This window comes from Tubulanus polymorphus, chromosome 1 (assembly GCF_964204645.1).
Source record: "Tubulanus polymorphus chromosome 1, tnTubPoly1.2, whole genome shotgun sequence".
NCBI classification, from domain to species: domain Eukaryota; kingdom Metazoa; phylum Nemertea; class Palaeonemertea; order Tubulaniformes; family Tubulanidae; genus Tubulanus; species Tubulanus polymorphus.
In genome coordinates this window covers 26,632,316-26,653,389 of record NC_134025.1, presented here as the reverse complement: position 1 = coordinate 26,653,389, position 21,074 = coordinate 26,632,316, and the positions used below count along the sequence as shown (strand labels likewise).

Sequence of the window (21,074 nt, the reverse complement as noted above, 5' to 3'; positions counted from 1 at the left end):
TGCTAAGTGGCAGTCCAACGTAGCCACATCATACATCGATCGGATTCGAACCCTGTCGGCCCGCAATATTACATTTGTTCACAGAAATTCTGGTGACCGTAAGGTGCTGCCCCCAACCAGGAAGTAAATAAAACTCAAAAAACAAAAATATCTCCGCTTAAAGTTCTGGAGTTTCACGTTTGAAAATGTCAATACTAACACGGACTTATTGTTTAAGACGATTGGTGCTCGGTGAGAGCTATAGATATCTCCGAAATGAAGATATATCGAAAAAGCTGTAAGTTTTACTCATCACAGACGGGGCTCGTATCAGAGTTGGGTAGCCAGCAGGTAGTGTCGATAGATGCAGGTGGTTAAGTCGAATCATTTTATAGTTCTGTTCCTCATTGATCGGATAGCCTGCATGATTTTAAACACTTCCCACCTTCAGAACGTTTATTCAAAGTTTGATCTTCCTTTTCAGATTCTGTTACTCTGCGAGTGTTTTTGCTGCCGCTGATAATCAACAACACAAACACCGACCAACTGTGGACACCCTCGATGAAGCAGAAATCAATCGTTTTAATAAATTAGCAGAAAAATGGTGGGATACTTCCGGTCCTCTTCGAACTCTCCATCAAATGAATGAGTTACGTGTACCATTGGTGCGCGATGCGTTACGACCTGATCGCGATAAAAACATCGAGAAGTGTTTGGAAGGCAAATGGATTGTTGATGTTGGATGTGGTGGGGGTATTTTGTCAGAGGTAAATTTGTGAACACATTCTTACCCATTTTTATGGAATACCTCCATAGACTTAGGTTTCCAATTAAAGAATTTCATTTCTTTCAGCCACTTGCAAGATTAGGTGCTTTTGTGTTAGGTTTAGATGCGGGGAAAGACGGTATTGATGTGGCACAGCGACATGCCAAAACAGATCCAGAAATAGCTCATAATATCAAATACGTACACGGTGTACTGGAAGACTTAGTTCTTACTGAATGTGAAAAATTTGATGCTGTTGTGGCATCAGAAGTCATTGAACACGTAACAGATCAACAGAATTTTGTTAAGATGTGCTGTGATTTAGTTAAGGTAGGCGAGCCGATATATATTAGCGAATCATGGAACTGAGGAAAAGATGCGAGCCACATTCTGTAGCCAATGTCTTTAATTTTTCAGCCAGGTGGAATGGTTATTATGTCAACGATAAATAAGACACCATTATCATATGCTTTGGGAATCATTGCGGCTGAATATATATTAGGAACTCTACCTAAGGGAACTCATGAATATGAAAAATTTATCCCAATAGAAGAGCTAAAAAAATCATTTGTAGAATGTAAGTCTATGCAGCACTGAATATATTTTGCTTGGTTTAGGTTCTTATGAGCGATTTTGAAGGAACAAGTATTGAATAATTTCAGATGGAATGGATATCAAACTCGTGCATGGACTTGTGTACAACCCGATTACAGAACGATGGTCGTGGTCTAGTTGTAAGGAAATCAGTTACGCTATTGTTGCTCAAAAAAGACTTATTGAAACAGATTCAGTCTCTTGAAAGAAACAAGATGAACCGGTGTCAGAACACTATCAAAGTTGCGCTCAATATGTAGGAATACAATTGTTGTGTCGAACGAAATGTGTCTAAGAGTATTTTGAAATTGTAGCTACACATTAATAAAGAAACATTAGATAGAAATGTCCTCTTTCCTCAATTCCATTCATTCCTCATTCTGTGGTGATACTGCTGTTTATCCTTCATTGGAAAATATATCGTGAATGAAGATAAGAAGAATTTAAAAACACTAACTTTATTCAAGATTAAAGCCAACAATAACTGACATACAGGTATTAAATAAATGCTAACTAAAATGGCCAATGATACTATTAAACTCTAAGTTTCTACGTGTCAATACAAGTGATGTCTTCAGTGACGGTGATTTGAGCATGATTTTAACGTGTAATAATACTTCACAAACAGTTGCTTTTTACTTGATTTAAAACATGTGAATTTATAAGTACATAGTAAAGATTGTATACAAAAAGTATCAAAACATCAACATAAGTATACAAACAAACTCATTTGTCAACATGTAGCCTAGACTTTATAACAAACAAATACCGGTATATACTTAAATTTATTATAAATCTTTGAAATAAACATTTTACTAAAACATGAACAAATTCTGATCAAGCTTTCACCATCGTTAGCTGACCAGTTGCCATTTCCTGTAGTTTGTTAGCGGGTATTTTACTTCTGCGCATCAATCTTCGTCCAGAGTCGAGTAAAGCTTGTTGAATCGAGTATGCCGCTGTATCACCGGCTTTAGTAAATCTATCATATAGTTTGTTCGTAGTACTATGCACGTTGGTACAACTCGTCGGGGCAGCTGTAATGAGAAGAACTTGTATTGATTATTGCATTATCTTAAAATGAGAATATCATTGTTTATATCTCTAACTGAGGTTGATAATACCTTTTTGTGGAGAAAAATTGACAGGTTTCGTAGTGTTAACCGAGACAGCCGAGTTTTTCCTTTTATTCTCATTATTCACTGGTATAGTTGTTTTACTGGTGCGTTTCGTTCGACTAGATTTCCGCACGCAAGGTTTCGTGTATGTTGCAATACCATTAATCCTCGCCACCTCCCTCAGTTTTTTCTTGTACTTATCGAGATTTCGCATCAACTGCGGAAGTTTAATGCAGTCTACGCGCACAACTCGCTTGATACGCGGTATATCCTTCCAACACACTTTTCCACTCATTAACATCGTGAAGTCAATTTTGTCAATATTACGAAGAATTTCGACAGCACCTGTCAATGAAATGACATTAATTTGAAAAGAAAAAAATTTCATTCAATATTGAATATCAACTGATCGAAAAGAACGATTTGTACCCTCAAAATAGCACTGATCTTTCCCATATCCGCCCATCTCATCCGGATCTTCTAAACCACGTTTCACCCTCATCACGTGCTTCCATCGCTGTTCAGGATCGATGACATACTGCTGCAAATGGTCGAATAATTCGCGAAACTTCATTTTTGTCGACATACATGCTGTGTCTATCAAAATATGTAATTGAATCATTAATGTGATTGAATTCATGAAAACTCGCAGAATCTGAAGAATTGAAAATTAATTACAGTAAGTCAATGCAGAAACAGCAAGGAAATGATGTTGCGCACTCAACAGTGTGTGTATCGTCGCAATCCCTTCTTCTGTACATTGTAAAGTTTTCGACTGAAGTCCTTTTAGCCCAAATTTCTTACGGTCAGAAAACCATGGCTGGAAACCATCATTCAAATTTCTAAACTGAATATTTTAAGTTAAGGAAGAAAATACGGTAAAAAAAGAAGTACTGGGATTTGAAAAATCCGGATTAAATTTCGCATTTTAAAATCATCTATGTAGACCTCAAATTATATCGGGATTTGATAACTTTGAAATTTAAAATGATCTGACTAGGTTTGATTGAGTTTCTGTTCTGCAAAAAGATACAAAATGAGTGCCAATTTCATGATCTGCAAGACCCTTTATGCCGTGTTCCCTTAATAAAGTGTTTTCCGATGAGTTTTTTATCCATAAAGTATATTTCCGGGCCTCTGGTTTATTATATCGGATATTTGGTCCTTGCCAACACATCTGTGCACTGGAAATAACAAATTTCATTTAGCAAGTATCATCAACAGGAAAAAAGATTGGCTAACTCTCTAAAACAAAATTTACCTGCAAGCCAAATCAGGACTCCAAACTATTTTCATAGATCCTTCAATATTATGATCTGTCAAATATTGAGCGAGGTAAGCCGATGCTTCCAAATGATTAATTCGTTTTCCATATGCTTCAGCAACAAATGTATCTACACTTCCAAATTGTTCCTTTGTAAGATCAAGGCATTTTTTGGCTTCTGCCATATATGTGAATCGAATTTCAGCCTTTTTTGTAGAGATAATTTTTTCAATTGCTTCCTGAGATCCTTTGAAATTGAATTTTGGCACAATGCCAGATGTAAGAAACTGTTCCTTCTGTTCCAGGAGATTTGTTGGTGTAAACTTTGGCACATATTTCAAAGGCGTTTGGACTAGAGTTTGTATAACACTTCCCTTCCGTTGATATTTCGGCTTTTTCACCTTTTGGTGTCCTTGCAGGATGATTGTCTCAGCTTTCATGGCTCCAACTATATCCGTAGATGGGAACTTTACCTGAAATGAATTTGATGCATCAAATGTACTACAGATCAATCTAAATTCAGTCAATGAAGCATCACACAGAGTTCAAGACTTAACTTGAAACTTACTCTCAAAACACTTTTAAAACTAGGAATAACCTGAATAAAAAGAGGCTGATCAAATAAACCTACGCCAAGTTTTCCAGCCATGATAAAAGTGAGAAACTGAATGAATGACTGAGGAAATTTGAACAAGATTCGCATTAACTTTTTTACAAATCTATTATTCATAGCATTAATCTAATTAGAATCTCATTAGAATCCAATTACAATTACGAGAACAAGATAAATAATCAATGAATTTTCTATTGTTTGTATAGCTGGTTGCTAGGTTCTTATGAAACTCCACACAAAAATGTTGTGTACCACAAAAAAGGAATGGAATTCTAACCTACGTCAAATGCTAAAATCTTACTAACAATGCCGTCCCAAGATTCCTCGAGAGCTAAATATAACACAGTGCCTGTTACAGGAGCTTGAAACTCCTCTTTAGTCCACACCATAGTGCTTCTCTTACTTATACAGGTACCCATTACTATTAAATGTATTAGCTGGAGATTGTGTGGTTAATATTGAGACCAACTAGAATTCAATTCCATAATCTAAACATTTAAACTAAAACATATGTAAATAGTGATTTATTTACATTTAGGTTGAACTGCTCTATGCGCATTTTTCCGCATTTCAATGGAGGAATTTATGATATTACAAACAAAGCTTTTAGAAGGGAACTTTATTTGACAGGTTTTTACTTTTGTTGTGGGGCGAGGACTTAAAAAAATGATGATTTTAATCAATCTCATCGGTACTAGGCTTATTTAGGCTTCACTGTGATCCAGGCACGTTGGAAGCAATTTTGATTGCTGCGACCAATTGCCGATTTCTGACTGGTTCTAATATGTTACCTCCTCAGCGAATTTACTTCAATTTCAAAATGTAGTGTTCAAAAAAGAAAAAAATGTCATTCATTCCGGTAAATCACTGCACTTCCAACAGCAACGCCACTACTGTGAGTGTGATTTGAATCAATATTTGAAATTGAAGGGTCTTAATCAAGTCCTTGAATTATCTTCTTTTCCAAAATAAGGATTTTTAACAATTGTTTTCTTCGTTGGTTTCGTTTGTGACGTGAAATTTGTGGTGATTTTTTCATTTGAAATTGAAACTTCGTTCTTGATTGATTTGGATTGACTTGTTCCACTCCATCCAGTCTCCAGTATTCTTTTGTTACTTTAATTCAAAATGTCATAAATCATTTTGACATGGATCATTTTTTCTTTACCCTCCACTAGAACTCAAACTGCAATAACTCGCTCAGATCATCGACACTTTCTTGAGAGCATAAAATTTACATTTCATTCGTTCTTCCCAGTCCACAAGGCGCCATATTTAAACAACGTTGCCAGGCAACACGTCGGCGGTGAAGATAAGTGTAAAGCTCGGATATAAAGTCCAAATCCGGGTTATACTGAACGGGACGGCTCCGATATCAATGATCCGGTGCAATCATTTTTGATTGATTTATGAAGTCGTAAGTATCAACATGTGACTTATTAACCAAATTTAAGTTCTGGTATTCCACATAACTTGAATGTATTCTATTGTTGAAAAGCTACTCCCCCTCAATGTTCCCCGATCCTGCCGGCCGAGGGAAAAGTGTATCGAACTGTAAAAGTTGAAAGTGGATATTTTGTCAATTGTAAAGTAAAACTCAAATAGATTTTATTACATGATAAGACTGATAATTCCACTGAGTTTCCTTTTAGTTTGTATAATGGAAGACGATGATGATGTACCACAGCTGTCCGCTGCAACTCTAGCAGCATTACAACAGTTCTATACGGAAAAACAGGTGCAGGAATCGCAAGATATCGAAGATGCAACGAGTATGCCTTCAGAAGATTGGGTAATCGTTAATTGATGCAGATTACAATTATAATATTTTCCTTGTTGACACGACATGTGATCAATTTTCGTTGTATTCATCTTGAACCAACCTTTCCCTGTACGTTTTTTCAGCAACTAAGTCAATTTTGGTATGAGGACGACACGTCAGAAAAGTTAGCAAAGGAAGCAATAGCTGTAGCAGGTGAACATGGCAAGTATGTCTGTAGTCAATGAATTATCAGTTCTCTCAATGATAAGGGATTAAAATATCAACCTTCTAAACTTTTTTCTTTTGCCTTATATAGGATAGTTTGTTTAAGTTCTCCCAGTGTGTATAAGAAACTGAAGGAACTGAATCCTGTAGTCGATTCAATAACTCTTTTGGAATATGATAAAAGATTCGCAAAATATGGACAGGATTTTATATTCTATGATTATAACGAACCGTGTAGACTGCCATCTAACCTGCAGGGGCAGGTAGATATTGTGGTGGCCGATCCACCATTCTTGACAGACGTTTGTCTCGAAAAAGTCAAACAATCAATAGAATTCATGGCCAAGGATAAGATCATTCTCTGTACAGGCAAGTACCAGTTCCTTGGTTCTGGGTTAAATCGAGTCAATTAATTTTGGTTCAGGATTATTTTGGACTTCAAATTATCTCACTATTTGACGTTTCTCTTTTTTCAGGTGCGATAATGGAAGATTCTGCTAAGAGTTTATTAGGGGTAACTCCGTGTGGATTTTTACCGAAACATTCGAATAAACTGTCGAATACGTTTTTCTGCTACACAAACTTTAAACCTTCATTATTACTGAATGATTGACAGTGATTGATGATTCTGTGTCGAATTTAGGAAAATAAAAAAAAATCTTTTTATATGATTGATTTTATTATTTCATCGTTGTGCATATAAAACAAGGAAGGATTATCACAGCGGCAGGAGTGTTCACAATCATTGGAGCGTTTCATAGATTCTAATGAGTTCATATTAAAGAGACTATACAAAAGCACTTGCAACATGATTAAGTCGTAACTGGACTAGATATTCAGTTATAATGACTTGAATCACTGATGTGATTTTATAATTTAAAATATCTACAGTTCGGTTTATTTGTCACGACTGTCATCTAATGGATTGTCCACAACGCTACAATGTATCATCAGGAATAATGGAATATATGTTAAAAAGTCCAGTAAATCCAATGCGTGTAGATGACTAAGTTTTTCACGAACTTCCAGTTCATGTGAAGCGCTTATTCCACCAGCTCTCAATTCTACACATAACTGATGCAGAGGAATTGTATTTGTTTCATGATCGACGTTACATTCCCAGAGTGTCTGAAATGAAAGTGATCAGATACCCATTATGTATGGTGGCTGATAAGGGCCATAGCGTAAAATTCCTGGTATGTAAATGAGGGCGCCAGAACGCCAGAACGCCAAAACGAAAAAAAACGTCCAATTTTCTCTAAAAGTTCGTTTTGGCGCGCCAAAACAACGAATATTCCGTTTTGGCGCCCCCGCCGAAACGAACTTTCATTTTGGCGCCCCCGCCAAAACGAACTTTCGTTTTGGCGCCCCCGCCAAAACAACGAAAAACGTCCAATTTTCTCTAAAAGTTCGTTTTGGCGCGCCAAAACAAAGAAAATTCCGTTTTGGCGCCCCCGCCGAAACGAACTTTCATTTTGGCGCCCCCGCCAAAACGAACTTTCGTTTTGGCGCCCCCGCCAAAACAACGAAAAACGTCCAATTTTCTCTAAAAGTTCGTTTTGGCGCGCCAAAACAAAGAAAAGTTCGTTTTGGCGCGGTTATTTCCGTTTTGGCGCCCCCGCCAAAACAAGCATTCAACCAGAGTAAAATTATTTTTCAAATTGGCGCGTTGATCTTGTGTGTAATTTGCATAAATTTGCATAAATGAAAATATTTTACGTATATATAGAATTATTTTACGTGGTTTAAAGTTCGTTTTGGCGGGGGCGCCAAAACGAAAGTTCGTTTTGGCGGGGGCGCCAAAATGAAAGTTCGTTTTGGCGGGGGCGCCAAAACGGAATATTCGTTGTTTTGGCGCGCCAAAACGAACTTTTAGAGAAAATTGGACGTTTTTCGTTGTTTTGGCGGGGGCGCCAAAACGAAAGTTCGTTTTGGCGGGGGCGCCAAAATGAAAGTTCGTTTTGGCGGGGGCGCCAAAACGGAATATTCGTTGTTTTGGCGCGCCAAAACGAACTTTTAGAGAAATTTCGACGTTTTTCGTTGTTTTGGCGGGGGCGCCAAAACGAAAGTTCGTTTTGGCGGGGGCGCCAAAATGAAAGTTCGTTTTGGCGGGGGCGCCAAAACGGAATATTCGTTGTTTTGGCGCGCCAAAACGAACTTTTAGAGAAAATTGGACGTTTTTTTTCGTTTTGGCGTTCTGGCGTTCTGGCGCCCTCATTTACATACCAGGAATTTTACGCTATGGCCCTTATCAGCCACCATAATTATGTCATATAAACAACTAGAATATTGATGCGTCAGTAGAACTAGAGCCAATATATGATAACATACCCGACACATGAACATTTTCATATCCAACATTTTGAAATCAACACGCCCAATAATATTCTTCATCCATTGACTGAAAGATTAATAGACCATCCATAAAAAGTAACATGGACATGATATTACTACAATGATATAATTACTTCTATACTAAACTTACTCAACGGAGGACAGTTTTTGAGACAGAGCACACATCACAGAAAACAGCTTGAAATCTGCACCATCAGTAACATTGTAACCACATAAATCAAGAATCTGTTGAGAGATTAAGATTCGATTAGTTACATCTCTGATAATCTAAGGATCACTCCTATAAATCTGCACTTACTCTGTATAGATATTCTTCTTCTACATCTGTCAGTCGGGGATTGACACCACGAAGACCCATCATAGATTCCTCAAACGATAAACTACCATTATCAGCTGAAACTACCTACACGAAGAAAATAGATCAAATAATTCAATAACTAAAACCAATATAAAAAAAATTCGAAAATCTCCGAAAGAAATATTCTTACCGCTTCATATGCTCTTTTGTACATGGCTAAGTTCCCTTTGTTAAAAATGCAATATTTGGATAAGAAGCTATCTGAAATGACAAGAAGCACACACAATATACAATCCATACTACCTCATCTTAGAAATGGATTTTACTAGAGTTATAGTGAATGAAATAACCTACAATCATCAAAATTTGGGCCATTTTCATCATCTGAGTCATATTCAACCTCGACACCATTTTTGTTTTTACGGTTTTTCAATTTCTCGAACCACAGAGCAGCTTTCCGTCTTCGTTCCTCGGCTAACTGTTGTCTACGCAATTCATCCGCTAATGATGTATCACGAACTTTGCTGCCCCATCTCGGTTTCTTTTCACCTTCATCCTGTTCGACAAAATCCTCAACTTGAATTTCAGGTAGTTCTACCTCAGGTGGTGGAGTTGGTGTGGGTGTAGCTGGCGGAGGGGTTGGTGTCTTTGGCGGGGTCTCTTCTTTCTTAATCTCAGGACCTTTAACAATATTGGCAAGAATTAATTTCATGCACAGCATTAGTGGTTCGGCACTTGTTTATGTGTAAGGTTTAAAATCTACAAGAAGAACACGAAGAGCAAACACAACAACACAAAATGAAACTAGAGAAAAGAAGAACGCGAAGCAAGTGACATGTACACGAGCAGAATAATTTAAAACACACCCGACCTACCATTTATGTCCAGTTGGAAATCTAAGGAGGGGAAGTAAAATGTAAATGTAATTAATATAGATAGTTTACGATGCAAGCTCAGTGTGCTGCACCTGAAACCTAATAAGACTTAGCTCGAAATGAAATCATTACCTTCATCGTTAAAATCGCCATCATCTCCAAAAATCCACGAAACTCGTTTTTTCCTATCAAACACCGGAGCTTGTGGTGGGGGTGTTGGTGGCTTCGCTTCTACTTTCACTTTTTGTTTGCGTTCTTTTTTGACAATTCCACCTCGAGGTTTGCGTATTGGTGGTGGTTCCTGGACGAGTGGCTGTTCCACCTCAGGTTCTGGTGGTTCGGGCTCTGGTGCTGACTCTACAGCCGGCTCAGGTGATGTATTAGTTGTAGTCGGTGTTTCTGGTTTATATATCGTTTCTTTAGGCTAAAAAGATCAAATTGACCTTAAAGTAGCTGTCGAAGATTTACAGTAATATAGTTACCGGTACTAACACGATTCATTCGAATCCATCATACTTTTAGGATCTTGATATCCATGATTATTTTCCAATAGTAATAAATCCAGGCAAAAATTTAAAAACAGTACGCCTTGCTTGTAACAACCACAGTGTGATAAAAGCTTCTGCTTTCAATCTTTTCAAGTAAAAAGTTCCTGCTGAGGGATTAAGTTTACATTCCTAAATCAATCGTTAAATATTTACTTAATCATGCTCCAATAAATTCTTTTGAAACTGAAATTTAATTTTCTTCACCATTAGCCAAAGTAAACATAAAATCAAAAGTGGAACGTACAAAGTACTTTAAAACACGATTCTCTTAAAATCTATGAAACAATTTGGTGTCTAGTAATGAAAGAAACTTTGTTACTCTGATTGCTACCTGAAATATGTTGATATGTTTCCCTCTCTCTTTGGCACTGGAACAGGGACTTCTCCAAGCAAAACGACCATATTTCAATTTATTAGATCTGTTTTGTTTTATAATTGTTGTTTCCTATATGTAGTAAGATGCATGATATTTGTTTTGTTACTTGTCACAGGTATAAATGTGCTGTTCCCATCACCACACTAGTGCTAAACGTGTTGAAATAATGATTTGTTGTGCATATCTATAGCGAATCATAATCTGTGTGTGTGCGCACGCACTTTCTCTTCATATTCAAGTTTTATGCTTTTGACAGTAGAATATAAATTCCTGTTTAAATCTTCGATGATGAACTTTCATTAGGTAATTTTTTTCAAACTTTCGAAAACTTTTGCATAATGATTAAAAGATTTTTTGTGTATCGTGTGCAAAAAATGAAGACATGTATATATATACCCGGACTAGACCCTCAGTAACTGGCTTCGTTATCACTAAACAGTCATTCAGATTATCTGAGTGAAATCTCAACCTTCTTGCCATTTTCCTGATTAATCATCGGTTGTAATAAAAGCATTTAAAATTTGATAATAAAAGCCAATCTAAATGAATATAGAATATACATACATATATAAATATATACTTTAAAGAAGCTAAATATTTTCAGAAAAGTTAGTGATTATCAATTAATAGATTTGTGCGACTTACCAAACAATCTTCGTGGATATATAATGGTGACAAAGGCTTCTGGTTTTGCTGTTGTTGTCTGATTAGTTTATCAGTTACGGAGGATGTAACCGAAGTAACTGGCAGGGTGAAATCTGGAAATTTGTCATCAAAAATATTATGCATTTGACTTCGACAGAGCCTTAGAATATCAGGAGAAATTAAATGTATTTCATATTACTGCGCCCAAAAGTTCTCAAAAACTATCAAAGAAAACTTATCCTTACGCGAGATATAAATGAGAAAGTAATAAATAAAAGATGGGACTGATGTAAACTGGTGGCATGCAAAAACATCGTTCCTACTAACTATAACTAAACAGTAGGTCTGAGACATGCATGAAAGAGAAACTCACTTGATTTAAGTTTGCGCTTCCCTAAAGAGTTCATAATAAATTGGAAACGATCAAATGTATGCTTAACATATCGGTAATGCATGCAACTCTTTTCTATACAATGTAACCGATCATACGATCAAATCGTTAGATACCGTTTGAAGAAGCAATCACTGACTTACCTTTAGGAGCAGGTTGTTCGGGCAATGAGACACTAGTGCGTGCACGGCAATAACTTTGAAATGTTACGTTTGAATTTTCCGTAAATTGAATACCATCATTACCGAATCTTTTCAGAAAATCTGCCCTCAAAGCTGAGAATATATAACCACATTTAGATTGAAACATCGCTTTTCAACTTGATTTTCGATTTGCGGTTTTAATCATATTTACCTTCCGTAAGATCAGGTTCGGGTAGTGGGGGACTGGGTGACTTAGCATGAGGTTCTTGTAGTACTACTTCTTCCCTCTTCTTAAGAGCTACGAATAAACAGTTACGACAATGAGAAATGATAGAGATTATCATTGATAATTGGAAATCGAATCTAAATTTGACGTACGTTTTGGTTTTCTAAGTGAAGCAGGTAAAGGTAGGACACGTTTTGTGGGTTCTTTCTTCGGTTCTATGCGTAATGATGAAGCGGCTTTTCTTTTCGTATTCGCTTCTTGTTTCTTACAAAAAGAAAATATTCATTCATGATGAAAAATTACATCGAAGAAAATGAAATTATACAGATTTTTACCTGAAATGTGATGATAATTTTTGAAATTTTTAATGATCTTGGAATAAGGTCCATAATTGATAGTAATCCAGCATGCGTATGAAAAAAAGCCCAATTCAATCTTGTACATCTAAATAATTAATGCCTTATATGACACGCAATTGCAAATTTCTCTGGAGCAGACCCATTGAGATACTGAGATATAAAAGGTAAGGTAGCTTAGTAGCTAAATGTCTCAAGAAGTGAAGAGGCAAATTGCTGTTTCAATGATTTAAAATGCTAAGTATTTGAATGATCATATCTTACCTGCTTACGTAATTCGTCTTTATTTGGAGCAGAGTGATCAAATAGGTGCATATGGGAAAGGAAGCGTTCACAGGGTTCAATAGGTGGAATAAATCGATCACAATAATGGTCAATAGGTGGAGCTGACCGATCTAAAAGGTCCTACACACAAAAAATATATATGATATATGTATAAAGGCAGAGCTCCATATAAAGTAACTGCTTCAGTCAAGCTTTAAAAGGATACAGTAGACTCGGCCTTATTGGGTGCTGTTTAAAATTTACCAATTTACAAGGCACCAATTTACCAGGCAGAGTCTACTTGACGAAACAAAGCTTGCGTTACACTAATTACATAGAAGGAGAATGACAAGGAAAATGAAAAATCATAGCTAGGAGGAAAATACTGATAGGTCTCTAAATCAAAGTAACGTTGATTGAAACATGCATTCCACTTGATCAAGATTATTCAACTACGTACCCCTTCACTGTGAATTCCCCGATCGAAAAATGTCGGATTATTGATGAACGACAAATAAGGAACTGGGTTCTGTGTCTGAAAAACACGTGGAAAGAAATTATTTTACGTTATTGATAGAAATGAAAAACTATAGTCAAATATTCACGAATACAAACGCAACGACGAAAGGTATTCCTCATTTCAACAAGTTCCAGCTCTTTTGTTCAATGCATCCCACTGACATTTTTTGTTGACTCTTCCAAGCCTTCTAGCCATACATAATTAAACCTTTTTTTTAATTCTGACGGAATATCTTTGATTGATTTATGAATGATTTTTGAAATAGAATAACCGCGGGCGAGATGATGCAGTCCTGGCATGCGCATGCATCATAAATCGCGTTTGATATAGACGGGCACATCAATGATGTCTGTCTAGAAAACATGATCTATCCATTATCCCTACTTCATTCGGTGATTAACCAAGCGCTAGCAATATCAGACAACTACCACAGTCACGTGTACACACAATTAAACAGCCACATAATTAATAAACGTAAAATAAAAGCAAATAAAACTAACGACTGGCCATAAAACATTACACCGCAGTTTCCAGGCAACAATTCTACCTGTAATTGCTGAGCTAGAGAAAATGTGGCTAATTTTTCGATATTATAACATATTTGCTTAACCTTACCGCAACCAGATCGAGGAAATGTTACAAAAATTGACATATCATCAGGAAATATGTAGACCTGCGTTATTGAACACCTCTAAAAGTAATATATATATACATTGATGTCATTGTGGTGAACACTTGATGTATCGTCGAAATGTTTAACACACAGTTCACCTCTGTAACAATTACATCTACGACACCTATGTAACATTTATGTATCAATTCATAAATTGACCTGTCAATTTATATGATTCAGTAGTTTTCCTCGGTTTCTACAATTGATCTTCACCAAAGCGTAAATGATTTCTTTGTTAGACATTGACCGAGTGGAAAACAGAGATGCCAGTAATCCTAAATACAGATAAACTAAGTGATTTCAAGTTGTGGTCGTAGCATAGAATAGATTTTGTCGAAATATTTGGAATGGTTTTTCAGGTTGATCGTACTTGTTTTTGTATTCTTAAGAATGACCTATATAGTCATTTCAACATTTATTCACAAATTTGGAGATCTCGAAACTTTGCCGTGTCGCAAATAAAAATTCCTTTTACACACTAGAAAAAAGGCTTTTGGTTTTATTGACACTGAAATGAATGACAGTTCTGTCATGCAGTGCAACGACAACCATAAACAGGTTATTGGGAAATGTTTAAAGTGAAAGGATTTCACCTGTAAACCTGACAATGCAATGATTCTTTTCTTACTAAACGCTACTTGCAGATTGTAATAGAAATGAAAGGAAAATGAGTCAAATAAAGGAGAAAATTGTCTCGCTACAAAACTGTAAGAGTGTTTGACAGAATTTCAAGATCTCACTGGTTATACCTTATTGATATCATACGCCTAAACTCACATGATTATTTCTGTTATAATCTGTTTGAATTCCAAGTAACCATTCAATTCAAATCGCTTAGAAATTAATTTGGCCTAACTTAAATGTGCTCCGAGACTAAATACTCATAAAAACTAAAGCAACCTTAATAGATACATACCGCTACCTTTTTCATTGATGGCCACCATTTATAGACAAGTTGTTTTTGGGATTCTGGAAGCTGTAATAATTGAGACGACGTTTTCTCTTTCTTTTTAAACGCAAGTTGAGGAATAGCGGTGTCTTCCCGACACTGAACGATGGCCGGTAAAAGTTTATTTTCATCCGGATTATGAAGTTGTTCTTTACAAATTCCATGAATATGATGCCCACAAGGCAGTACCGAATACGGAGTATTTATCTCTCGATTACAATCAACTTTGAAATATGTGTAAATATCAATACTAGTTTCAGTGCATAATCGTTGTAGAATTTCGATTGAATCTCTATCAGCGGTCATTAAATCACGTTGATTTTCTGTGGTTAATAAATTCAATGGTATAACCTGCGTAAAACTTTGTTCTTCACGATCTTCTGAATACATCCGGATCTTCTTTTCGGTTGCCATAATCGCTGAATCTTTTTTGCACGAAACAATTTCCTGTCGTCGTGTAGATTAAGCCGGTATACCACGAAACTGTCTATGAGACTATCATTATCCATCCACGTAGCACATCTGATAATCCTTTCAATTCATCTCCTGTCCTGTCACATTGGTGTATTAGGTTTATACATTTGGAGGAAATATTAATGGAATCCTTCAAATCGATTCAAAACCCAACTTCGATAACAACTGTTACCTCTGTGCGATATATACCTTATATAGTCATAAAAAATCAAATTCCGACATTTTTACTTTATGATCTGTTAGTTGACATTTTGATTAAATAATCTCAGAATTCAGGTCAAATACGCATTCGCCACTTGAAACTTTGAATTAACTTCGTCTAAAAGTCTCTTTCGGGCGATTACACACTGACACTGAAGAAAGTAAAACGCCTTTCTAATCAAAATTACTTATTCATCAGGTGAATAGTAGACTAAATGAATTAGTCCGGCCATTTCCTCAGGGTCCAATTTCAAGTGTGTATCCTGTTCATTAATATGTACACATAGCAGAATGTTTTAACCAGTTATGGAAAGTATCCTTTCAGTTAAGTATTCTACTGTTTAATTAGTGTTCTATATTGTACCATCCATTAATCGCACCTGCAGCAATAGATGATCATAACATCAAATTTAGTTCACTTTCCATTGAATCAAAAAATCAATCGACTGTAAACAGTCGGACTCAGAGAGAATTGTAGAGATTATTGAGTCAAAAGCTCAAATGTCAACACTAATTTGCAAGAAATCCAGCGCAATGGTGTCTTAAAAACCATTATCCGCAGAAGCCTTAACGGCAATAACAACATATGAAGCTTTAAGAAGAAAAATGTGTTAAGTTTCCCACGATATACAAATTGGACCTCATTGGCTATAAGTGAAATCACAAATTAATCGAGTATAAGAAAGGTGCTAGGATAACTGTAATTTGATGAAAACCCCTTCAATAACGTGTTAAAAGACTGTATAATCGGGTCACAGAAATGCCCAGCAGGTATGATATCGGTATTAATTGTTTAAGATTGAACTAGAGGTGCGGGTGTCCCTCGGTGTGTTCACCGTTGAAGAAAGTGAATGTTCCAAATGAATGACGCCTATTACGTTGCATATAGCTCTTGTCTATATTAAACAATATATAAGAATATTCGAATGATATAAAGATATAAACAGGATTCATTTTTATAATCAATACGCATTCATTTTTAATGCACCGAAATATATACGGTTTCTATTGTGTGTATCATATCAAACGAGCGAACAGAGAAAATTTGCAAAGAAAATGTTCTCGATCGAACAGTTAATTAATTACCTTTTTCTGAAGTATGACTTTCTTAACATCAAAACCCTCGAGTGTAAGGGTTAGACAACCCAGCCCTGTTTCTTCTGAGGACGAATGTTCATGGGTTGATTTAGGAGGATGGTATTTCGAGAACCCCGAATTCGTAGCTGGAACTACTGTAGAAGCAGTTTTTAACTTTCTCAAATTTGTCCTCCACTTTTGTCTGTAAATGTATGAAGATTCAACCACTGATGGGACATCATGTTTAATTTGAGGCAATGCCAGCATACTGTGCCCTTCCAATGAAAAACTTGGCTGTTTACGCTTGTAGAATTCCTTTTGCTTTATAAGTATCCTCAAAAATGGCCACCAATTCTTTAAATTGCTATCCGCATTAATTTCTTCCATTGCATTTGGCATTTTAACTAAAGATGCAGATTTATGGACAAAATTAATCGATGATGATACCGGTGCATTGTTTTTCTTATCTTTCCTCGTCGTTAATCCACTGTTTCTGTATGATGATGTTTCATTCGAGGTAAGTGTCGGAAATGCTTGTAAAAGTTGCACTGATAAATATTTTTTTGACGATGAAGTTCTAAAATTATTTGCTCGACTGAGATTTGAGTAACTGTTTCTTTGTCCAGTTGTATATGCATCGATATACCTGTAAGCGCCCTGTCCAGTCCGTACCGCTAAAGCAATATTTGACCAATATACGTGAGCATTTTGTTGGTTTTCTCTGGAATTACTCGCCATCCTACAGTTAATAAATCAATTCCATAGATACATGTGAAGACAATTCAATAAGCTTACTGTCTCTATGGTTTTTGGGTAATCCTCCATTGACAATAATCATCGAAACGCACGCAACTACATTCAATCAGCAAGTGCAGTTCTTTTGTTGCGATAAAAACAACTCGAAATAGAAACGGCCATTTCCTGAGAAATTCCGAATACAACTGGAAATGAAAATTGTCGCTTTTGAAGAGGTTCTTTGAACATAAAAAGAGGTGATTAGCTTAGCATTCAATATCAATGATTTTCAGCAATGAATAAAATAAGCCCAGTGTTATATAGATGCAGTCCGTCAATTATAAACGTATTTGTTGAATCCAGACAGTAATTTAGCCATCAAATAGTGTCAGTAGTGAAGCCAAGCAAGTTCTAGATAGCGTTTTCTCGTGCGAATATCAAAATGATTTAATTCCGAAATTATGAAGCCTGTCACATAACTAGCGATTCTCAGCTGATATCACGCTTTAATACCTCAGCAAAAATCAATTTTCTCCATTTCATTCGATCTAGAAACTGTTACTGCCTTCAACTTGGTGGTTTTCTTCATGGGAAACGATTGAATGAAGTTCCCAGGGGAATATAATAATACCAATTAGAGAGTATTTTGAATCGGTTTTCATCGGTTTCATATTGTCACGCGTGATAATAACGATTGATTTTTCGATAATGAAATATTTCAATTCAGTATTCGATAGATTCAACCTCCAAGTTCTGAATGGTTCATAATTGATATCTTCCTAACGACAGATTACTTATTCAACCCATTCAGTTCATTGGACTTTCAAGTCTAATTTATCGTGGATGGTTCTCAATTCTAAGATATGCAAGAGTCAGTTTCATTTCACAAGAAAGGTCATATGTAAGGGTTTATGAAGTATCATCTGTGATAAGAATTAAGAAATATGTAACCAAATTATCCGTAACCCACCTCATCATCAGAATCAGCTGAGTTTTGAGGACTGAATCTGTGAAAATCAGCAGAAATATATCCTTCATTAATTGGTTCCCAGTTTGTCACCGACGGCGGGGAGTCAAAACATGTTGATTCGTCTCGGTCCTTATCATTCAAAAACGGTATAACATGAGATAATTTTCTATCACTGCGCGAATTTGCAGAATGAAGAGAAGCCCAACTCCGGTCTAATACTGGTTTAAAGTTGTTATGACAATCTAAACAATTTTCATATTCTTCACATTCATCGCACTGATGATGAAATTCGATTGAAAAACATTCATCGCCATCATATGTACCGAGGAAACTTTTATCCTCACTCATTCCAATAAACTCGTCATTTCTGTTACTCCATCTTCTTGATATTTCTTTATCCTTATCATTTGTGGGCATCTTATCATCACCTATATCCGAAGTGTTATCCTGTTGGTCTGAGATAGATGATAGACCTGTGCTTCGCCCTAATAGTGTGAGATTCGGGGCTGAAGATGAGCTTTTTGGAGATTTTGAAGATTTCAAGCCTTTTATCGGTGGAAATCTTATGATCTCACGGTTTTTCCTAGCTTTTTCTGCTAACAGCGAATTCTTCTGCAGTAATGGCGGTGGTCCAGAATGTAGCGAATGCCATACACGTATTTTCGGGAGAAATCCAGACATTCTTTATACTACGATCTGAGGTATAAGCCTATCACATTTTTAACAACGCTGAAATCTGAGCTAAAGCGTTTCATGATTTTACGTACATGTATTTCATGTACTCTAACTGAATATCTTACAATTTGAATATTTGATTTGAAATGTATTTGGAACCTTTTAGTAATTGTTACGTGTTGCTACCAGAACAAACTCATGAATTATATGTATTTATTCTGGGAGATATGTTTACTCTCAAGATATTTACTCTTTCATTCAGGATAAAGGTGGTATACCCATAGTTTCACCGTTGTCTGAATTATGATACTAAGTTGTCAATACATTTGGTGATCAGTTATATATTTCATAATTAGATAAGAAAATCTTAGTTCACGCTTAGGACTCATAGTTAGAACGCAGGAGTTGATTGAAACAGGACTCTAAGAGTCCATGATTGAAATTTGACAGTGAATCCACGATTTATGTCAGTATGGTATTGAACACTGAGACTGTGAATTGTTACGCAGCCTATCAAGAGCGTGGTATAGGTTTGAAGTGTCTTTGCACTTTTCAGATATAATTTATTTTCTGATTTCAAAGTTTTAACTCACTTCCTCCATCCATTGCCCAAGTGGTTCAACCCATTTCAACTTTGAGCTGTTTTGATTTAATGGTGTTTGAATACTGGGCAGTGATCGGTTGGGTTCAGTTTCCTCATCAGATAAAAGTAAATGATATGATGTTCGACATCTCTCAGGTGAGCGATTACCTTGATTCAAATAACCAAGTGATGTTGTACACCTTGCCTGAAAGTAAAAAATATTCCGCTTGGTCCGGTATTTGCACATCCGAGAGTGAGTTTTTGGATTCGCGTCATTCCTAGTCTGACAGATTCTCAACTTGTTTTGGTGGGTAAGGTGATGCTTACATGATATGCAGGTGGAGGTGGAAGATGGTGATCAGACATTCGTGTTGATAAATTCTGTCTGTAATGATTGATGATTGAATCATCGCTAAAACGTGAATAGGCCCAACGAAAATCATCATTTTGATATTTATGATGTTTCAGTTGGGCAGATGGAAGTCTAAATGGTGTGATTCTTTCATCTTCCTCGATAAAATAATCGTAATTTACTTCGCACACTGTTGGATAACTTGCGCTTTGTCTATGTAAGGACATTTTTTCGCTGAAATATGTAAAAAATTGAAAAGGATTTTTAGCTTATGATAAACAAGGAAAAGTAAAGCAGGTCAGGCGTTAAGTAGTTGGTGCTATATGCGATTGAAGAGTATTATTTCAGAGAATCGCATATCCAAAAACGTCTCAAATCGTCCGGTTTTCGTTATTTGAAACCACTGCAATTGTTGAAGGAAATTCAATTTAAACGTTTTGGAAACACGGCCTAGTTGAATAATGCAGAAGGGAGCATTTGGTAACCCACAATTATTCTTAAGGACACGTTCCCGTTTTTGAAAAAGAGCCTCCATTTCATTAGACCTTGGCGCAATCAGACTGAATTACTCCAAGGTAGACAGAGGCCAGTTAAATCACGCTTAGGTATACGAATGAAACGTACCTTTTTATCTTCAGAATTAAACCTGCGTAGATCCAACGATGCCTTTGGCACTATATCGTAAATTCTTATTACATGACCATCAAGTTAGTTTTCAACACACTCATGCTACAACAACCGGTTTTCTGAACTCAGTGACATTTTTGACTTCCACGTGCTCGATTTGTTTATTTTGAAATTTTGACAGCTGTCAAACGTTTCAAGATCCCCAGTTGACAAAAAAGTAAAATTCATTACTGATGCGACGTTGGTATGAAATAAAGTAAGCTGTTATCATCATCAATTTAATAATACAAATCATAATATATACTAAATTTTATCATTAGGAAGACCAATTTCAATAAGAATTACTAATATGAAATGTTTTTTTGTTTCAAGGTTTCAGGTTCGTGATTAGCGTTGTCGTAACTGCAAAAAACTTTTGATTCACAAATGAGCCACTACTG

At 36.1% G+C, this 21,074-nt stretch overlaps 4 protein-coding genes across 16 annotated transcripts; 2 read left to right on the top strand and 2 right to left on the bottom strand.

The window, feature by feature from the left end:
- Positions 1-119: 119 nt before the first annotated feature.
- Positions 120-1,674, top strand: LOC141914715 (ubiquinone biosynthesis O-methyltransferase-like). The gene is made up of 5 exons (XM_074805986.1): positions 120-277; positions 464-746; positions 833-1,075; positions 1,163-1,322; positions 1,408-1,674. Exons 1-5 carry the CDS (start codon positions 186-188, stop codon positions 1,542-1,544), a joined length of 915 nt encoding a protein of 304 aa, XP_074662087.1. The 5' UTR covers positions 120-185; the 3' UTR covers positions 1,545-1,674.
- Positions 1,675-1,794: 120 nt separating this feature from the next.
- Positions 1,795-5,611, bottom strand: LOC141909626 (microtubule-associated tyrosine carboxypeptidase 1-like). 2 transcript variants are annotated; one of them, XM_074800153.1, is made up of 7 exons: positions 5,573-5,593; positions 3,719-4,194; positions 3,491-3,641; positions 3,136-3,304; positions 2,887-3,054; positions 2,464-2,802; positions 1,795-2,376 (listed from the first exon to the last, which is right to left on the bottom strand). In XM_074800153.1, the coding sequence occupies exons 2-7, from the start codon at positions 4,159-4,161 to the stop codon at positions 2,177-2,179; spliced, it is 1,470 nt and encodes a 489-aa protein (XP_074656254.1). In that variant the 5' UTR covers positions 4,162-4,194; positions 5,573-5,593; the 3' UTR covers positions 1,795-2,176. The 2 variants fall into 2 exon arrangements, with proteins under 2 accessions (XP_074656254.1, XP_074656244.1); XM_074800143.1 differs by having other exon boundaries at positions 1,796-2,376; positions 5,503-5,611.
- An 89-nt stretch (positions 5,612-5,700) lies between these two features.
- Positions 5,701-6,952, top strand: LOC141914871 (EEF1A lysine methyltransferase 1-like). Of its 5 annotated transcripts, none has more exons than XM_074806202.1 (5): positions 5,701-5,751; positions 5,987-6,126; positions 6,240-6,322; positions 6,413-6,690; positions 6,798-6,952. In XM_074806202.1, exons 2-5 carry the CDS (start codon positions 5,995-5,997, stop codon positions 6,932-6,934), a joined length of 630 nt encoding a protein of 209 aa, XP_074662303.1. In that variant the 5' UTR covers positions 5,701-5,751; positions 5,987-5,994; the 3' UTR covers positions 6,935-6,952. The 5 variants fall into 5 exon arrangements, with proteins under 5 accessions (XP_074662303.1, XP_074662304.1, XP_074662305.1 ...); XM_074806203.1 differs by lacking the exon at positions 5,701-5,751 and adding an exon at positions 5,771-5,919; XM_074806204.1 differs by lacking the exon at positions 5,701-5,751 and adding an exon at positions 5,772-5,901.
- Positions 6,953-6,999: 47 nt separating this feature from the next.
- LOC141906865 (uncharacterized) lies at positions 7,000-20,774 on the bottom strand. Of its 8 annotated transcripts, XM_074796314.1 has the most exons (17): positions 20,632-20,774; positions 19,983-20,241; positions 19,666-19,860; positions 13,259-13,333; positions 12,799-12,939; positions 12,331-12,442; positions 12,164-12,250; positions 11,953-12,084; positions 11,419-11,531; positions 9,982-10,273; positions 9,850-9,870; positions 9,329-9,655; positions 9,165-9,235; positions 8,975-9,079; positions 8,807-8,901; positions 8,653-8,722; positions 7,000-7,449 (listed from the first exon to the last, which is right to left on the bottom strand). In XM_074796314.1, the coding sequence occupies exons 2-17, from the start codon at positions 20,232-20,234 to the stop codon at positions 7,219-7,221; spliced, it is 2,319 nt and encodes a 772-aa protein (XP_074652415.1). In that variant the 5' UTR covers positions 20,235-20,241; positions 20,632-20,774; the 3' UTR covers positions 7,000-7,218. The 8 variants fall into 8 exon arrangements, with proteins under 8 accessions (XP_074652415.1, XP_074652431.1, XP_074652448.1 ...); XM_074796330.1 differs by lacking the exon at positions 9,850-9,870; XM_074796347.1 differs by lacking the exon at positions 12,799-12,939 and having other exon boundaries at positions 20,632-20,773.
- Positions 20,775-21,074: the final 300 nt, after the last annotated feature.